The sequence below is a fragment of the Ursus americanus genome, chromosome 33 (assembly GCF_024610735.1).
Source record: "Ursus americanus isolate L20-20 chromosome 33, mUrsAme1.1.p, whole genome shotgun sequence".
NCBI lineage: Eukaryota > Metazoa > Chordata > Mammalia > Carnivora > Ursidae > Ursus > Ursus americanus.
The window spans coordinates 17,950,374-17,969,190 of record NC_142159.1 but is presented as its reverse complement, the minus strand read 5'-3'; the positions used below and the strand labels follow the sequence as shown (position 1 = coordinate 17,969,190).

The window sequence follows — 18,817 nt, the reverse complement described above, 5'->3', positions numbered from 1 at the left end:
CCTCCAGCCCCGAGGCTGCTGTGTGCACGCATCACACATCACGTGAGGCTTGTCCCGGCCTCGGATGGAAAGCATCCGTGCGCTGAACCGAGGTCCCTCGGTGGCAGGGCAGCACTGGCGGGTGGCGGCGGGATCCGCACCGACAATACGTTAGGAAAGCTCCCAAAGCAGCGCTTGTCGAATCCCGTTTTCATACTCTACTGATATTAACGGAGCTCGCATTCCAGAAGGAGAAGCAGATGTGCAAACAGACAACTACACTCCACGTGATACACGCAGCAAGCCTGGCATCGCGCAGGTTGTTGTGAGTGCTGGTGACTGAATGGGAGCCTGGGCGCTGGGACAGCTAGAAGGTGCCATGCACCCGGTGGGGAGGTTTCAGTCCCTGCACGGTGGCCGGAGCCCCTCCCTCTGCTCCCAGGGCGGCTAGGCTGGGAGCTCGCACCCCAGCCTCCACCCTCCCAGCAGGCGGACCTCAGGAAGGGGAGACACAGTCCCTTCCGCCTCGGGTTAGACACCTGTTCCTGTTCCTGGTGTGTGTTCCAAAAGACTGAGCAAGGCTGGGAGGAGGGGAGGCAGGCGGGACTCAGGGGCCTGCGGTGGGGAGAGTGCTTCCCTCAGCTTTGCACCCTCGCCTTCACCCCTGGCCCTGGTTCTCCTCCTATACGATGCTGAGTCAAAGACAGGATCCAGAGCTCACAGTGTTGTGAAAAAATGTCCTACCCTGGCCCAGATGGAGGGAGCACCCTGAACACGCTCCAGCTTCAGGACCTTTGCCCGTTGGTGTTCTCCATCTGGAACGCTTTCCCCCTAGATACCTGCGTGGCTCACACTTGCCTTTAGGCTGGCCCCCTCAGAGAGGCCTGGAGGCCACCCAGTCCAGAGCAGCCCCTGTCCCGCTTCTCCCTGATGCTTTACCCTGGTTGATGTTCTTTGTGGCATTTGTCCCCACCTGCCGTATTTCCTCTCATTCGCTTATTGGACTGTTGTTTCCTCTTCTGTAACGTCAGCTCCGTGAGAGCAGGACTTGCCTGTAGTGTCTCTCGTGCCCGGAGCAGTGCCTGGTACTGCATAGATTCCCAATAAATATTTTTTTCACGAAGGAAGGCAAGACAGGAAGCTGGAAGGAGAGAGGTCATGAAGGGGGGGGGGGCAGGGAGAGTGCTTAATTTTGTTCAACGCAGTGTTGGTAATAGAAATCTCATTGCCTGAAACATCTATGAGAAGCTCCCTCCTGTCTACACGCTCTGGGGAATGCAGGCTTAAGGCACCAGAACCACCCCCACTCACGCCTCTACCTTCTAAATCTCATCTTTGGGGGTTCCATGTGCTCCTGCACCCCCGCCCCCCTGCTGCTATGCAGGGGCTCTTCACTGCTCTCACCCTGCACGCCCCTGAGTCCTGTTGCCCTAGACCATCTGCCTTACCTTGTGGCGCTCCTAACACAACCACCGGTTACCAGCGCTTCAATGGTCCCCGTGGCCCCCACCCGCTTCACACCTGTGCTTCCCCCCTGGTTTGCCAACAAATGGCGACCCTGCAAGCTGGCACCTCCATCCTGCCCCGCCCCGGCTTACACGCACGCACCATCTGCACCCACCGTGGGCTGGCTGCAAGAGTTACCCAACCGAGAACGTGTCCTTCCCACCTCCTTCTGGTGGGAGGGGGCCCTTCTCTGGTCTTGAACTCCTCCGCCATCTGGCTTGTAACTTCAAAGGTGAGACCCTCAGGGAGGGCTGCCCCACTGGACAGGTGAGCCAGGGGGTCCGCCCAGAGCTGGGAATGGCAGCAGACGGGATCTGGTCCTGGTCTTCTTCCACAGCCCCCAGTAACACCCCCCTGTCCTCCCCAGCGCTGGATGTGAAGTGTCTGCCAGCCCTGCCCTCCCTCTCCCATCATGAAAGAGGCTGTATAGGGCATGGTGGTCAGAATGGAGCAGAAGGTTGGGCTTCAGTCACAGCTCTGTCCCAGCTGTGTGATCTTGGTAGGTTACTCTGCCTCTCTGTTTCCCCATGGAAAGTGGGAGTAATACTGGTTCCTCTCGCCTAGGATGGTCACGACAGGTACATGAGTGAGTGTGTATTAAGCTCTTAGCCCAGCGTCTGCCTCGCCGTAGGTGCCATGGAAATGTGACCTGTTATGACTATTTCGTGCTTAGGATTCGCTTGCCCAGAGTCCCCTCGGTCATTGGGCTTCATCCCCCCGAGGCGGCCTCCTCCTTTGTCATGGGTTGGAATGCAGCTGGGCTTGGGGACCTCCCTGATGGTCCAGGCTGGAAGGGTTTCCCTCCCCTTCCACAGCCCCCACCTTCAACCCACCCACTGAGGGTGACTGGGTCGTAAATCTGTCCCCAAACTGCGTGCCTAGAGGACAGGGCAATGCTGGGACCATCCTGCTTCCTGAATCATGGCCCTGCCTAGAGCTGGTGGGAGCAAACTTGGGGGCTGAATGAATGACGAGAGGAGGGGACAGAATTGGTCCTTCCAGCTGGTTCCAGTCACTGCTCTCAAGGACCACACAGGCTCTGTGGACCTCCCTGGGAGCCTCACCTCCAGCCTAAGGTTGAGGCTCCCTAGAGGTGAGCCCCCTGCCTTACCCCTCACCCTGGCCTATTGGGACCTGAAGCCTGGTACCACGCAAGTTGAATCTGACTCCAGCTTCCAAATTAATCCTGCAGTGGTCGATTCTTGGTTCCCTCCCGCCCACACCCCCAGCCCCCCGGAGTGTTGTAACCATTAAGCTCCAGGCAGGGGTCAGGCCCCTGGGCTCGATCCGCTCAGGTTGCCCACACAATGGAAACCCCAGGACCCATCCTGGCTAGTTTTCTCATTAAGACAATCGGACTGGATCAATCCATTAGATCAATGGCTGGACATCAGCCGGCGGGAAGCCAATCAGATGGGCCTGGACGATCAGCCCAAGAATGAGGTCCCCTACCGAGCTAGAGCGGGGCCTGGCCCTCTGGGATGGGGCTGTGGGAGGCAGCGGAGAGGGTCAGAGACCTCACCAAGCTGGACTTGGGTGTGGAGACAGTAGTGTTCCCCAGGGTGTGGCTAGCAGGGGCAGCTGGTGGGCGAGACACAGCCTCTGGGCCTTGCAGTGGCGCGGACTCCTTCCAAGGTGGTCAGCTCATTGTCACCCCTCCTCCACTGTGGACTCAAGGAGGTACTCATCTCTCCTCTTGGGTGGCACGGGGTGTGAGCTGGGAGATTTAGAGAGCTCCTCGGAGAGCTCTTCCCCCTTCACCAGCAGTAATTTGGTTATGAGGCTGGGAATGGAGGGGTCTGGGCACCTAGAGCACTGTTTCCCTATGTGGGTTCCGTGGGACCCTGGCAGCGCAGGATGCCCACGGGGCTTCATGGATGGCTAAGAGAAATGCTCTGTTAGATGCGTTTCAGCATGCTCATTTCTCATGGGGCTTAACTGGCTGATGTGTATCTAGACCCAGTAAAAAAAGAGGGAAGGAGATATAGTGTTTGACCCCAGAACTGTTTCTCTGGGACGTCTTGTAGAAATACGCTGAGGCATTTCCTTCAGCTCTACTTTGAAGGGAAAGTTGATGTCAAGAAGAAGTGTTTCAGGACTGGAGGGATCCTCAGGTGCCAGGGAGGGTCTCAGGGAGGAGACGTCAATGAGAAGGAAGAAGAGAGTGATGAGCTGCGTTCAGGCCCGAGGGTACCGATCACACAGGCTCCGGGGCCAACAGCACCCCCTAGAGTTGTGCTAGCTCTCTCCCCACCCCGCCCCGGTCAGCCCAGCCCTTCTGCTCTTCCCATGTCCTCACCTCCCTTCTCCTTTTTCCCATAGGCTACCTGACTGTCAACATTGAGCCTCTCCCACCCGTGGTGGCTGGTGACGCCGTGACCTTGAAGTGTAACTTCAAGACGGATGGTCGCATGCGCGAGATCGTGTGGTACCGGGTAAGTCGCCGCAGCCATCCCCTCCGCACCACAGCCAGGGCTGGAGGCAGAGTGCCCAGGGCCCCTCTGCAGACCCTTGCAGGCTTGGCTATGTTCTCGGTCCTAACCCAGCTCTGTGTTGTCCTCTGCCCTCTGCCCAGAGCCTTCTCCAAGACTGCTTTGCTCAGTCTTCTCCTCTGTCCTCAGGCTCTCTCTTGTTCTGGTCTCCTTGGTGTCCCTAATACGCCTCTGGGCTCAGGAAACCCCAGCAGTACCAAGTGTGAGAACCCTGTGGGCCCCCTGGTTGCTGTATAACAAATAAGGAACATGCAAGGCTGGAATTTCAGGCAGGAGGCTTTGGGTAATGTTCGTGACAGAGCACGGAGAAGACCAGGGTGGCGTCACGCCTTCTTAAAACAAATTACAGACCTAGTCCACCTTCTAATTCGATTACACGTAGGACTGTCCTGGTGCCTGGCACCCTGAGCTGGGTCTGAGGAGGGGTGCTCTTAGAGCCACACAGAAAACCACCTGTCCAGGGCCCAACTGTTGGCAACAGGAGGACCAGCTCTGGGTATTGGGACACAAGTGTTGGCCTTTTCAGCCACTGATAGGAGCCTTCATGTGTCTGGACCGGGCACCCCAGCCTGGTGTCCCTTGGCCACAAGGGAGTCGGGGCTGGCGGGGCTCAAGAGAAGGTCCAGTTGGAATCGACGTTCTTGCAATGCCACGCTCAGGTTCACGCAGAGCAAGGTGCCGCCATCTTGGGAACAGGCTGGGCAGAGAACTCCCTTCCATGATCCAAAACAGGGTTTGGCAACATGTCTCGGTGAGGTCCAGATAGTAAATATTTTCCTCCCTGGGGACGTATGGTCTCTGTCACAACGACTCGGTTCTGCTACTTTAATGTGAAAACAGCCACAGACAATGTGTCAAAGGGAGGCCATGGCTGCGTTCCAATAAATCTTTATTCATGGACACTGGGACTGGAATTTCATAGCATTTTTATATGTCACAAAATACTCTCCTTTTTTATATTTTTCAACCATTCAAAGAAGTAAAGACCCATTCTTGGTTCGTGAACCGTACAGAAACAGGCTGTAGGCTGCTGTGGTCCAGCAGCCATGGTTTGCCAACCCCTGATCTAAAACACCACTTCTCTAACCTCTGTCTGCTGCATTGCCCTTTCTTCAGATGAAACCCGTAGATGACACAGTCGAGTGGAACTGCTCTGGATGGTGCGGACGGAGCGTGCAGGTGGGGGGTGCGGAGTGCGGGGGAGGGGTGGCCTGGGCAGTTTGGAGATCAGGCTTCTAGAACCGGTTCCTTTGCTGCTACACAGTACCGCCACGTGCACAGAGCGGGGCTTGGAAACCCTACGTGAGAGGATCCCGCTGGGGCACACTCACCATTCAATGCCCTAACCCAGCACTGCGCTCCTCAGTCTCCTTCTTGCTCTTGCTCTAGCCTTGGTTGGACCCTCCTGTCCTTGCTGGTCCTTCTTGCCTTCTTGGTCTTTGATTCGTCATTTGCTGGTTTGTTGCCTGTGACTTGGGCTCCTTTTAACCAAAATCATTGTTCTCCGTCTTAGCACTGTAGCCCCTCCCGCTTAAAATTACCTCTAGCCCCCGCCCCCCCAAAGCTCTCCCGGCAGCCTGGGCCGCGCAGGTGTGAACCTGACATTCAGCACCCTGCAGGGCCCCAGCATTAGATGAGATTGCCATCCTGGATAGATCAACAGGCCTAGAGAAAGTCAAGGCATACGTTAAATAGTGCCCTGAGCTGAATCACTAAGAGGCGTATTTACATGATATGGGAGCTGCTTGGCTGACACGCAGACTGCAAACATCTCGTTAGCACCTGGCAGAGGACGGTGCTAAATTAACTGCAGCTCGCTGCTAACGATGGGACTGTCTCTCCCTCAACCATCCGTAGATGGGATCAGAATGAGGGGAAGCGAAAGACCCGCCCAGCTGGCAAAGAGAAATACGGAGACCCAACGGGAACAGTTTATGGGGGCGAAGCTTGCAGACAGGATCTACCAGTGGACGCCTCACTGCCTTGCCAGCCCTTGAAGCGACCATCCCCACTCTGGTTTAAAATGGAATTTCTGTGTCAGTGGTGGAAATCGGCCTGCAGAGGGGGCCACCAGGGTGGGGGCAACACCAGAGCCAAGCCCAAGTGTAGGAAACCGGAATCAGGCTTCCATGTGGCTCCACCCTGTGTCCCCTGAAGTTGGGGGAGAGGACCTGGGCAGGACGGAAGACGCCCAGCTTTCGGTCCGGACGTAGACTTTCCCTGGCCTTCTTTACCCCCGATGCTGAGAATCCCCCATCACCAACCCCCCATCCCTCTCCACCCTAGCCTACCATCGCGTTGATTGCCTTAAAAATCAGTTGCATCTCTTACGGTGTCAGGCCCCGTGTATTGGGCTATGGTAGGCTGCCCTAATTAATTTATTTTACTTCATTTCACATCCTTTGACGGCATGCCTCTGGAGTGGGGAGGGGTATGCAGATGTATGCAAATCACATGCAAATCGCCCACTGGAGCCAAATGTTTGGGCCCTTGTGATTCTGTAGCTGGATTGAGGGAGCAGTCTCAGCTGACTTGGAAGTCTCCTTGGGACCAGGGGAACCTCGCATGCCCTGTCTCTGATAGTGAGGACGCGGGCAGAGGCTGGGGGGACACTCCAGGGAAGTGTCTCCATGCTGCCAGTTCTCTCTCTGCCTGCTGCCACTGTGGCCTTCCCTCACCCATCACCTCTGTTCCCAAGGAGCCAGCTGAATGGAGAGAGATAAGAGCTTACCAAGATGGGGGCTGCAGGAGCCAGGGCTCCTTGCTGGGGGGAGGGGGGCAGGGCTTCTAGAGGATGTGGGAGAGGCAGCAATGGGAACCCCAGTCTCCTGCAGTCAGGACCCCCCCACCAGACAAACCCCTACATCTCCATCCTCTATCTCCCCGCAGCTGCCCCCCTCCCCAAACAGGGAGCTGCCCAGCGCTGTTTGTTTTCTGTACGACTCTTTGCTTCCCCAGCTTCCTTTGCCCTTCCTCTGTGAATGAGCTCACAGAGCCCGGCTTGGAAGGAAATGAATAGATTACACAGGCCCAGCCAGAGCTGTGTCTCCAATCTCTTTAGAAGGGAAAAGCAGGGCATTGTGGGGAGGCCGCCACTGCCCGCTCAGCCCAGTGGGCACAAAATGGCCCAAGACGTATAAAGCCCAGCAGCCTCCCCTCTGGTCCTAAAGACATTATCTTAGCAATGGAATCATCCTGAGCTTTCAGAAATGTAATGTATGGATTGGATTCTTTGGGTAGATTGGCAGAGCTGATGAAATTGTCTGAAGCAAAAGGGATCACTCCTTTGGGGTTAACAAGACCTCTGGCTGGATATTTGGGAAGGTCTTGCCAGGTGGATGTCTTAGGGGTGGGGCAGGGGTAGGGGATGGGAGGAGGTGGCCAGGGCCTGCACCTTGGGCACTTTGCCCCATAGTCTGCCCAGTTTGTAGAAGAAAATGCCAAAACTATAGAATAGACTCAAGAAAGCATGTGCGATCAGAGCCCCTGGGTCTGTGCTGTCCAGTATGACAGCCACTATTAGTCACATGTGGCTATTTAAATTTAAATTGAATTAAATCAAATCAAATTAAATTAAAAATTCATGTCCTCAGTGAGGCTAGCCATATTTCAAGAGCTCACTAGCCCCATGCTTGTTGATGGCTACCATGTTGGACAGGGTAGGTATGGAACATTCCCATCATCACAGAAAGTTCTATTGAACAGTCCACTATAGATATTTGCAGTTTTTTCTGAGGCCTCTGCCATATACTGTGCTTTCCTGGCAAGGGAATAACAGTGACTGCTCATGGAGACAGTTTTCCAAGTAAACTTACTCTAATGTGAAGTTCTGAAAAATGAATTGTATTTGTTGTATAACCTGCCATCATTAGGGGAGAGGGTCTTGGGAGGGATAGGCAGAACGACCATCATTCTCAGAAGACCTCTTTGAAAACAGGAGATGTCAAGAGGGTTGTCAGTCACCTGGGTATCCTAGTTGTCTATCAAAGCCCTGTTCACCCTCAGGATGTCTCACAGCCCTCCCCCGCCCCATCTCCTCGTGCTCTCTCCGCTGTTCTATGGCTTCCTCTCCCAGATGTGAGTTTCCCAGGCTCAGGCTTTTTCCCTAGAAATAAGCAGGGCCTAATAGAGCAGGGATGCAATTCCAATCTTGGCCCGTAGGGGACAGTCACCTAAAAAGCAAACTACCCTAGCATTAAAGTCAGGACTTGGTTCTAGAAAACAAATGATTAATAATATCCTTTACTTAATGATTTCTATCCATTCACACCCTAGTTATAGAACGGGGGACTCATTCTGTAACGCTGCAAATATAAATCCGAGTAGCTAACATTATTGAGGCGTTAGCACGTGCCAGGCACTGGATACATGATGACCTCTCATTGTCACATTGGCATTGTGAGGTGGGGTCTGTTGTTATGCCTACTTTTCAGATGAAGAAACTGAGGCTATCCAAAGAGACCGTGTCTCAGCTCATGTAGCCTTCCCTAACTTCTGCAGAGTTCTAGACACTCCCTCCTCCATGATTCCTCTTTGCGGGTCTATACTCCGGCTCTTACCTCTCTGTGTCAGAACACCTGTCTGTCAGCTGGACAGTGGACATCTCAAGCACCAAGACCAGACCTTCTCCCCACTCTATCCACAATGCCTACAGCAGAGTCACCCCAGTAAATGTTTGTTAACTGAACAAGTGATAGACGTATAGGTAGAAATGCAGACCACGTCACGTGGCCCACTTGTGTTTCAGGTGGCCGTGTGTGTGCAGCTGATAGTGTCTGTCTGCGGGGGACAGAGGGTCTCTGTATGCTCAGGGGGCTTGGTGGAGCGTGGGGAAAAAAGGAACATTTCTTATTAGGGAATACTGTCTAAACTCATTTAGGTGGAGGTCACCTGCCCAGCAGGCAAAGCCAAAGGTCTGTTTATATCATAGAAATCCATTAAACAGCCACAGAGAATCATGGGAGTTTAACCTTTCATAGCAGTTTTTATCATCTTTCCTTTGTTTTGTCTCTTTCCTTCACAATCTGTTCCCAAGAGTTACGCTGAGCCCAGGTTACAAGGCCACAGAAAAGAGAGCCACAGAGGGAGATAGAGGAGGAGATTGACCGGCAGTGATAATGCCCCGCTTTCAAGACCCCCGTATCTTGCTTCTTTCACCTTGTGGGGAGCGTGTGCCTGGGTGTTTGTTTTGTGGTTTGAGTGCCTTCTGCATGATGCTGCCTGGCTGGGGCGAGCTCCCACCCAGGGGCTCTGCTCAATGACTGTGTGATAGGGCTGTGGCTGTGCTGGCCAACGAGGCTGGGAAAGGTAAGGTAGGAAGACAGGGGGCTAAGGCATCAGGATACTTGCATGTGAGCTCAGGGTATATGTCTGGGCAGTGATGTAACCTTCCTGCATTCTAGAAACCTCATGTGGAATTAGGCATGAAAACCCCTATGTTGTAGGCTTTGAGAGATAATGTCTGCAGCCAAAACAGCCCAGGACTTGACTCATAGTGGCACCCGTTCAAAACGGTAGCCGTTGTCCTAGCATGTCCCTTGGTGGCTTAAGGGACAAGAAATGGAAATTATAAACTGAGAGGGGAAGGTGTTTTCGGAAGATCACCAAGGATCATCAGATTCCTTGAATTCCATCCTCCTACCTGCATTCCGAAGGCAGACAGGCAGAGACAACCATTTAAAATGGTGGATTCTTTGTGTCTATATGGTTATGCTGGTGAACTCACTGGATTTCAATTCTTGGAAATGTCATCACACACTTAAGCCATTTCAGTGGATCTTAGCTCTTCTCTCCCTGAAGCGAAGAGTTATTTCGAAATGGTTTTACTGGCATCGGCTCTCTTTTAGTGTAAGTCCTTGACAATGTTTTGTTGTCTGAAACCAAAATAGAAAGTGATGACCATAAGGGGACATTGCAGTCCAATGATATCATCAAGGGCGAGAAGGCAGGTACACTCTTGGTGATGAGTAGAGACCAGACCTAAGTCCTGAAGAAGTGAGCCAGACCACCCCTCTGGCCCCTCTGGCTTGCACCCAACCTGGCTGCTCCTTGTTCCTCCCCTGGACACACATCCTGAACTGACAGCTCTTAATCTGGAGGAGGAAGGAAGTCAGAAAGACAAGACACATTCTTCACAGAACCAGAGCCAAGCCGGTCCGAGCCGCCTTGTCCAGGCCTCCCTCCTTCGCCCCTGGCCTCCCAAAGGGGCAGGCTCTCTCTGATGAAAAATGCCCCAGACCTCATCTCAGCACCCCAGTTACATAAGAGGAAAGACAGTGTGCCAGGGAGAGGGCCTGCCAGAGGACAGCTGATTATAGAATAACTAATAACGCATAAAGAGGAAGTAAGAGCACACGTCCAAGGCTAGTTCCACCGCACTTTTTTTTCTTCCGCCCTCCAGAACAGGTTGAATCCATCCCAGATCCTTATCACAGGGCTCCTCCTTCTGGGGGTGGAATGGCGGAGAAACCGGGACACTCCCCCTAGAGGTCAGAGTGTGAATTGCAGTTATTGCGGCCCCAACCTCTGGTCTTTAATATTAGTCAGTCTCCGGCTGTAAAGCGGCAGTTGTCGTCCACCCCAGCTGCCCCATAGAATTTTCAGAGGGACCTGTAAAAAGTGCCGATGGCTGAGGTTTGGGGCCGCAGGGCATTTTACTTTTAACCAGTTCCCTGGGTGATTGTAATGCACTTGGCCCAGCCGGGGCCATGTTCTGGTGCATGGGAAACTGATAGGAGCTAGCTCTGACGGGACTCTGATAGGTCGACGTTAATTCAGCATGTAGTTACTGAGCCGGATGGTTCTAGGTACTGGGTGTGCATCAAAGAACAGGACACCAAGATTCTGAACTCCCGTAGTTGAGTTTAGGGGAGGAGGTAAAAAGATAAACTGGAAAAAATACCAGACCATGGTAAGGGCAGTCCCTAGAATTAAAGTAGTCTGGTGGGATCGAAAAGGATTGAGTGGTCAGGAAAAGACTCGTTTAAGCTGAGACCTCAAAGGCAACAAGGAATCCATCTTGCCAGGGGAAGAAATTGGAATATTCCGGGCAGAGAGAGGAGCACATGCAAAGGAGATGTTCTGGGAAGAAGTTTCGCATGTTCAAAGAACAGAAAGAGAATCTGCTTGCGGGACTGGAATGCAGCCAGTTGTGGGGAGTTAAGAGATGAGGCCAGACAGACAGACAGGCAGGACCCTTCTCGCCAGGCCTTGTGCTCCGGGGCCCTGGGTCCGGAGTTATTCCAAGGGCAGCGTCGGAGGGTTTGGAGCAAGGAAGTAACAGGATCTGGCTCACTTTATCAAAAGGTCACTTCTGGGTGGAGGATGGAGTGTAGGGGAGGCAAGACTGGAGTCAGAGGGACCACATGGAGGTTGTTCCAACAATAACAGGCGAGGGGTGGCAGCGGCTTGGGTAAGAACTGGGATGGTGGCAGTGGAGACGGTGAGAAGGGAAGGGGTGCTGCTGTGACCCGCTGGTAACATCTAACGGGCTTGCTAAATGTGTTGATAGGAGGTTGGAAAGGAGGATTCAGGGTGACTCCTGGCTTTCGGGCTCCAGCAGCTAGGTGTGGGGGATGGTGCTATTTCCTGAGACCAAGAGGCCAGGAAGGGAGGAGAGGGCTGGCGGGGCTTCCTTGTCACCTGTGTGAAGTTCCCAGTGCCTCTAAGACATGAGGAAGGAGTTGTCGGGGCAGCCACTGAGGCTACAAGTCGGGGGTTCTGGACTGAGGTCAGGACTGGAGATTCATACCTGGGGGTCTCAGATATGGATGGTGGGCCCGGGCGAGATGTCAGGGGCAGGGAGGCGGAAGAAGAGCACCTGGGTTGGCTGGCTCCTGGGGCACTCAAACTTTAGAGATAGAAAAGTAGACCTGGGAAGAGGCTGAGATGGAGCAGCCGGCAGGATGTGATGAAAGCCAGGTGCGTGGGTATCTCAGATCCCAAGAGAGAAGAGCCAGCTATGTCCAATGCTGCGACAAGATGACTTAGGACAAGAGCAGAGAAACGACCGTGAATTTGCCACATGGAGTCCACCGGGGACCTGGACAAGAGCAGCCTCCTTGGAGTTAGTGGGGCAGAAGCCTGCCTGGAGGAGGCTGAAGGAGGCATGGAGGCTAACAGTGGCCTGGCCTTGGGGTTTCGACTGTTCGGGGGATTTGACCTTGATCTTCCGGACAAACATTTGCTGTAACATAAAGACTCAATTGCTTCTGTTGGGTCCCTTTCCGTTTGTATGTCTTTTGTAAGCTACCAGCTGCATTATCTATTCCGAACTTGCCCAGCCTTGCAGCCCAGACGCAGTGGCAGCTTTGAGCTTCTCCTAGAGAATGGGAAAGCAGCTGCTCAGAGAGTTTGGGGGATCCCAGAGTAGCTCAGCAGTGCGTGCGGTATTTGGAAAAGAGATCCCAGCTCTACCATCTGATGAACTCAGTGGCCTTTGGACAAAAGGCATTCATACAACCTCCCCAAGGCTCTGCTCCATGCTAAGCACCGTACTCAGGGCTGGAGAGCGAAAGAGCCAGGTGGACCCACTGCCCCTGAGGGGGAAATCTTCCAGTCCAGCCAGGCTTCATTACATTGTATAAATCTGTTTCCTCATCTGGCCAGCGAGCTTGATCGCCTTCCCCCAAGCATCTTACAGGGATTTGTATGAAACAGAGGAGATGCCGGCAGACAAGCTGCTTCCTTCACCCACAGAGCAGGGGACATAGGCTTCGCTTAGCTTACTAAATCCTCTCTTTGCGCCTGGCCAAACCTCTGGGAGGCCTCTGACCTCGTTCACCAAGATGGAATTAAGAGATCCTCCCACGAAGTTCCTTAGCATTTTGTAGTTCTTCCATTAGAGACGAATCATCTGGTATCTTAGTTATTCATCTTGTTTTTGTGTCTGTTGCTGAGTTTTATTTATCTGCTTCTCTCGTATGTGCTGTCGTGCTGGCAGACCCCGGGCCAGGGTCCTCACGGGGTCTTTGGATCCCTATGGAGTAGCTGGATAAGCTTCTGGGGTTTCTGCTTAAAACCCCAGAAAGTATGCACAAAATGTTGTGTGTGGTTTTTAGGGGGAGAAAAGGGGCTAAATAGTCTCAGAGGGGTCTGTGACATCCCCCCCCCAAAAAAAAGCTCAAGAAAAACAGCAGGTGTCCAGGTGCTCGATTCTATGAAACATGCAGGGTCTCCACCCTTGGGTCACCAGGGTCCACAGTCAGGATGGATCCGGGAGACCAGGGGGCTGCGAGGCTGTGTCAAAGAGCCCGTGGTCCACGAGCGCTCTGGGGACCTGGTGAGAAGAGGGTGCTGTAGTCAGCTTTACGTGGGAAGAACGTCAGTCTGGATGTGTGCACCTGCGCCCTTGGGTGGAAGAGGGAGAAAAGAAGGGGGAAAGAAAAAGGAAAGGCTTGCTTTGGCAACACGTCACTGTTCTTCCTGGCACAAGGCGGGGTTGTTCTGACCAGAGAAATCCACCCTTGTTGGAGGGTTAAGATCAAGTTTCTGATATTGGCAATGAGACCGTTTCTCTGCCCGGAGGCTTTCATACAGGACTGCGAGGAGCGCTTGGCTCCCAGATGGTTGAGAGGGACACCCAAATAACAGGATGCTCTATTGGGCCACACTTGGACACCCCCAGAAACAAACTCTCGCATTGGATAGTCGTGAAAGTCGTGGTAGGCTGGCAGACCCAAGGTGAACGTTTCGATGGCTTAGCTCGGTCTGGGGAGTTTGTCCTCACTTACCAAGTGCACAGAACGGAAAACAGCAGGGGTCTGGGGCCAGACATCCTGCCGTGTGACCTTGAGCAAACCAGTCCCCCCTCCCCCCCCCCCAGCCTCACGTTCTTCATCAGTAAAATAAAAGGGTGGAGTAGGATGGTCTGTATAGAATGTGCTGTCCCTTTCCCACCTTGCAACCCGCCTCCCTCCGTCCCCCAGGGGACGCTAAGCTGGGGAGGAGGCTAGCCCTCTGCGCTCCCAAGGCAAGGCTTGGGCACTCCTCATCAAAGGAGGAGAAGCTCTGAGCCACTGGACTCTGGGAGCTATATTGAGCCCAGAGTGTGGTTTCCAGCAGCCTTGGCCTGACTTAGCCCTGCTGGGTTTAAGTGACAAGGGGCTGACTTAACTTGTCACAGAAGGATTAAAGGTGAACTTGCACTCCAGCAAGCCTGGGGTATAAAGTAAGGTGCCTGAAATGAGGGATGTTTCCGAGAAACACCAGCCCAGGATCCGCCTCCCCTCCAAGTCCTTCCTTCTCTTTCCTCGGCGCACCTTGTCCTGGCTGGGTGTGTCATGCTCGAGAGAAGGGTGACTGTGCCTTACTTACCAGGGGACTCAGAGACGCCCACGGGCATTCAGACAGTCTCCCCGTTGTAGACAGGCAGAGCCTGGCACTTTTCCAAACCACACAGCTGATCACTGATAATACCGTTGACTGCACTCCCACCTCTCACCCCACCCTTCGCAAGAGCTTCCATCACCTTAAGGACCATGTCCAAGGTCACTGGCCCAGCATACTGGGTCCTTCCTGATTCAAGCTCTGTGAGCTGATTTCTACAGCAGTGCCTCCCACCATGTTCCCAAATGGGCCCAGCACTCCCATCTTATGACCTATTTGCAGTTTCTGGAACTTGCTGGTGCACACACTTCATCATCCTGTATCTGTTCCAGCTGCAAATTCCACGTGCTCGCCAAGGTCAGCTACAAGGTCATTCCCAGAGACCTCCCCGTCCCCCCTCCATTTTCCCCTTCCAGCTTCTTCCCCATTCAACCACCGTGACCAGGCTGAGTTAGATTCTCTTAACACTCTCAAACTACTCATAAGTCTGCCTCCTGACACGACACCCCGGACTCACGTGCTCATTTCTGAGGCTGGTGTGTCTCGAGTATCCACTATGTGCCAAGCACTGGGAACGGAGTGCTGAGCAAGACCCAGAGAACAGCATGGCCTTGTGTGTATGGCGTTCGCAGTTCAGCCGGGAAATGGGTGGGTAGCGCATGAAAGATTATCAAAGAAATGCTTTGACACTGGGGTGACTGCCCCAAAAAAGGCTTGGTGTCTGCAAGCTGAGAGCTCACAAGGAGCGATTCATTATAATAGCGGAATATCTTTCTCCCGGAATGTAACCCCTGTTGGTAAGGCCCAGCGGTCCTGTTTGTCACTGTGGCCAAGCACATACCTAGAGAATGAATGAATTCGTAAGTGAGTGAATGAATGAATGATGGCTTAAGCAGTTCCGAGGGACACAGAAGTAAACTCTAGGCTGGTAAGAGAACAAATATTCTCACAGTCAAAGCTTATCAACAAGGGATGGAGTGTCTTGGGGACTGGAGAGATCCCCCCCAGCCTTAGAAGTCTCCAAGCAAATGTTAGAATGGCCACAGGTCAAAAATGCAATGGAAAGGATTTCTGGCTTCCTGACTCAAGGACGCACAGGGCGGGATGGGGCTGTCCGTTCCAGGTCTGGAGTTCTGTGCTGTATCAAGTCCAACTGCCCAGCAATGGCATCATGACAAGGTAGGGAACGGAGCATCCACCCAGCTTGGCGAGGCCACCCATCAAATGTGGGACGCCAGGTTTCCAGAAAGTTCTAAATTCCCAGGAGGTGGGGTGGATTGTGGGTGTCCTGAGAATCACCCTTGAGGGAGCCTTCGGAGCAGCGGAAGTGACAAATGCCTGGGAGCTGGGAAGAGGGGAAGCCTGGATCCGGAAGACCACTCCATAGCCAAAGGTCATGTCAGGTGCCCGTCTGTCCGTGTCACCCCGCCTGCAATGCATCAGGGCAGCGTCCCCATCGTTCTCACGATGGAAACCGGGATCCCTACTGTTCCTGGAAGCTGTGGCCCATGCCTCCTCTCCAAGCTGGTCTCCCTGTGTCCCTGGAATGAGACTCCAAGGGCCTTGGGGGAGGAAGAGGGTGGCCCTTGGGGGAGGGAGAACGGACCCTGCTACCTGAACACCGTCGTTCCCATTTCGGAACCTGGGATCCTGAGGTTAGGTGCTGTCGTGCTACGGGAGAGTGGCCGGTCATGCTTTGAACCCGGCTGCCTGACTCCAGAGAAACGTTTTCAGGGAGGCTCTACTGAAGGCCATAAATGCCATCCTGGGGGGTGGGAGGGATTTCCCCCGCAGTGACAGGCAACCCCAGGGCTGGACCCTGTTCCTGGGGAGCCTGTCTCTTCCCCATGATCACCATTAATGCCATCGCTGTGGCATAGGGCAAGGCGTGTCAGGGCTGCTGTCTGTCACCTCCCTCAACTCTCACAGAAACCACTACATGCCGGTACTGTTGTTCACTTTAGAGCTGAGGACACCAGGATCCGAGAGATTAGGTCACTGGCCCCCAGCCCCGAGGACAGTAGGATAGAGCGGGTTTGTCCACAGGCCTGTCTGACTTCCCCTACAGCCCGACCCTCCCAGCACCCGGGCTGGTCCACAGAGCTGACGGGGGCCATCTGGATCCCCCTTGGGGAAGCTCCAAGTCTCCCCCACGGGGAAAGGGTCAGCCGGGTGAGCGGAGTGGGCCGGAGCAGTCTGGGTCTGGCTGCTTGGGGCTGTCCTCATCCCGACACAGCTGGGGCCTGTCTGCAGAGCCACTCAGGGGCTGCCGCCCTAGAAGGAGGACCCCAGGGAGAACAGCTTCTCCCCGCAGATAATGCAGCAGCACGCGGAACAGACGGATGGAGGGGACAGGACCCGCGTCTGTCCCCCGGGCTCTCCGCTCACGCAGGGCAGCTGCCCAGGTTCCTCGGGTGAATGTGGGAGAGTGTTTGGTGGTCCCATCCACGGCAGAGTCTTCTTGGAATCGTGGTGCATAGCCCTCAGGAACCCCGTTCGTGAGGGAGACGGGCAGCCTGGAGTAGTAGAAAGTCTAATTTGGAGACTCTTCTTCAAGAAATGAAATTATTATTGTTGTTGTTGTTGTTGTTATTGTTATTTTGCAAGCAGTGGAGGAACGCAAATGAGTCTAAACAAGTGTTGTCAAGTAGTGGTTCTTGGGGGACCTGCTTTAATGGTGATAATAATCACTTTAATTGGCACATTAATTATATGTGAGCAGGTGTTTCCAAAATAATTGAGGGTGTTGGAAAGCTGCTTATTTCCTGAAGTGGTTGAAACATTCCCCTTTGACCCTGTTTACTCTATGAATATCAAATCACGCAGGGAGACAGAGGGAAGTGAAGCCTGTCTGAATCCGTGCGCTCTGACTCACTGAGGTTTCCGGGCCATTCCATCTTGTATAGAACTGACTCCCATCGGACCCCCGTGTGGGGTGCAGGTGCCGCACAGAGGTGCCGTCCCTGGCTCGCCCTCTGCCAGGAGAGACAGGATATCACAGAGGCACAGACGAGATGCCCCCGCCCTGGTCTGGAGCTGTTCTGGAAGGAGGAGGAGACGGAGGTTATGGCAAACAGGAAGAACAGATGCAAAGGCCAGGAGGCCTGGCCCGCTGGAATCCCGTAGGCGCTGGTGAAGGATGGGGGGCTGGGGCAGGGGGAAGAAGCTGATGGCAGTCAGGGACTCAGGCAGGATGTACCACATCTCGAGTCCCATCTGATGGAGCTTGGCTTATAGCCACAGGGGGCATTTGAAGAATTTTAAGCAAAAGAGCAGAAGCAGCCGATTTTCCAAATCTCCAGGCACCCCCCCCCCCCCAAGATGTCTGAAAAGCATCTGAGAGTTGGCATGGCCAGAGGAAAATTCTGGATTTCTCCTCCAAATCTATCCCTCTCCATTCTTCCCCATCTCAGTAAATGGTATCCTCATCCGCCAGGTTACATAGGCCAACAACTTAGGGATCTCTCCTTTCTCTTTCCTTCCTTTTCCCTTCCCCCACCCCATCCGATAGCCCCTCCATTTTACCATTCAGAAACACGCCCCGACTCCACTTGCTCCTTCCCATGTCCTGGCCACCCCTCTCTTGCTGAGCCTATCACCACCTAGAGTGGGTAGCCCCCTAACTGCACGCCTGCTTCCAGTCTTGTCCCCCACCCCCTGCCCCCCAATCCAATGTCCACACAGCAGCCAGAGTGCCCTTTTGGAGACAGAACCAGGTCAAGTCCTTCTGTAGCTTTAGAATAAAACCCCTGAGGCACCGCTTTGACCTGCTCCTCTCTTTGGTCTCCCCGCCCAGCCTTGTGAGTGTTTTGTAAGCACCCCCAAAAGTCCACCGCTCCTAAGAGTCCAGGCTGACCCGACTTGATTCCTGATGTGCTAGACCTTGTGTCTGGTGGTGTCTCAAAGAAAAGCAGCCTGTGCTCCCGGGAGTATGTGGGCCGGACGTGAAGAAGCCACTGAGCACGGGGATGCTGGAGGCAGAGAGATCTGAGGTCAGTCCCAGGCGCCGCCTCTCCCTCTGTCACCTCTCAGCCTCCATACCAGTGTTTGTACAACAGAAGGGCGGTGAGAGTAGCCATGCAACCCAGTTTGCCTGGAACCATCCAGACGGTCTTGTTACCTGAGGGTAATTGTTAAGAGCGTCCCTCCTTCAGTCTCAAAAGTATCGTGGCTTGGGTGATAAATCACACTGTTGCCAATTTGGCGTGCGGGCAGTACTTTTCCCATGTTAGCGTTCATGATGGCCCTCTGGTTCTCTGTGAACTCAGGCTATGGGACAGATTGGAGGACAGCGCTCCGTGCATTGCCAACAGCCCTAGAACACTCTGAACATTGGTCGGAGAAAGGGAGGGCGCCTAGCTTGCTGGAGTAAGAGGGTGCTGACTTGAACTTCACCTCCCTCCCCTTTTCCAGCAGGGACAGTGTGCCGTGATTGGGCTGAGATGGGACAGGGAGGCATGGCTGGTTTGAAGGGGGTGTTGCAAGGACCCTGGGAGACCTCGTCTGCATCTGAG

At 54.0% G+C, this 18,817-nt stretch overlaps 1 protein-coding gene across 1 annotated transcript in view; it reads left to right on the top strand.

Moving 5' to 3' along the window:
* The window catches only part of IGSF21 (immunoglobin superfamily member 21), a 234,698-nt gene that overhangs the window by 96,966 nt on the left and 118,915 nt on the right, over nt 1–18,817 (top strand). Inside the window, exon 2 of the mRNA XM_087858262.1 lies at nt 3,808–3,920. Coding sequence (XP_087714388.1) covers nt 3,808–3,920 — 113 coding nt within the window. The remainder of the gene's footprint in view (nt 1–3,807; nt 3,921–18,817) is intronic.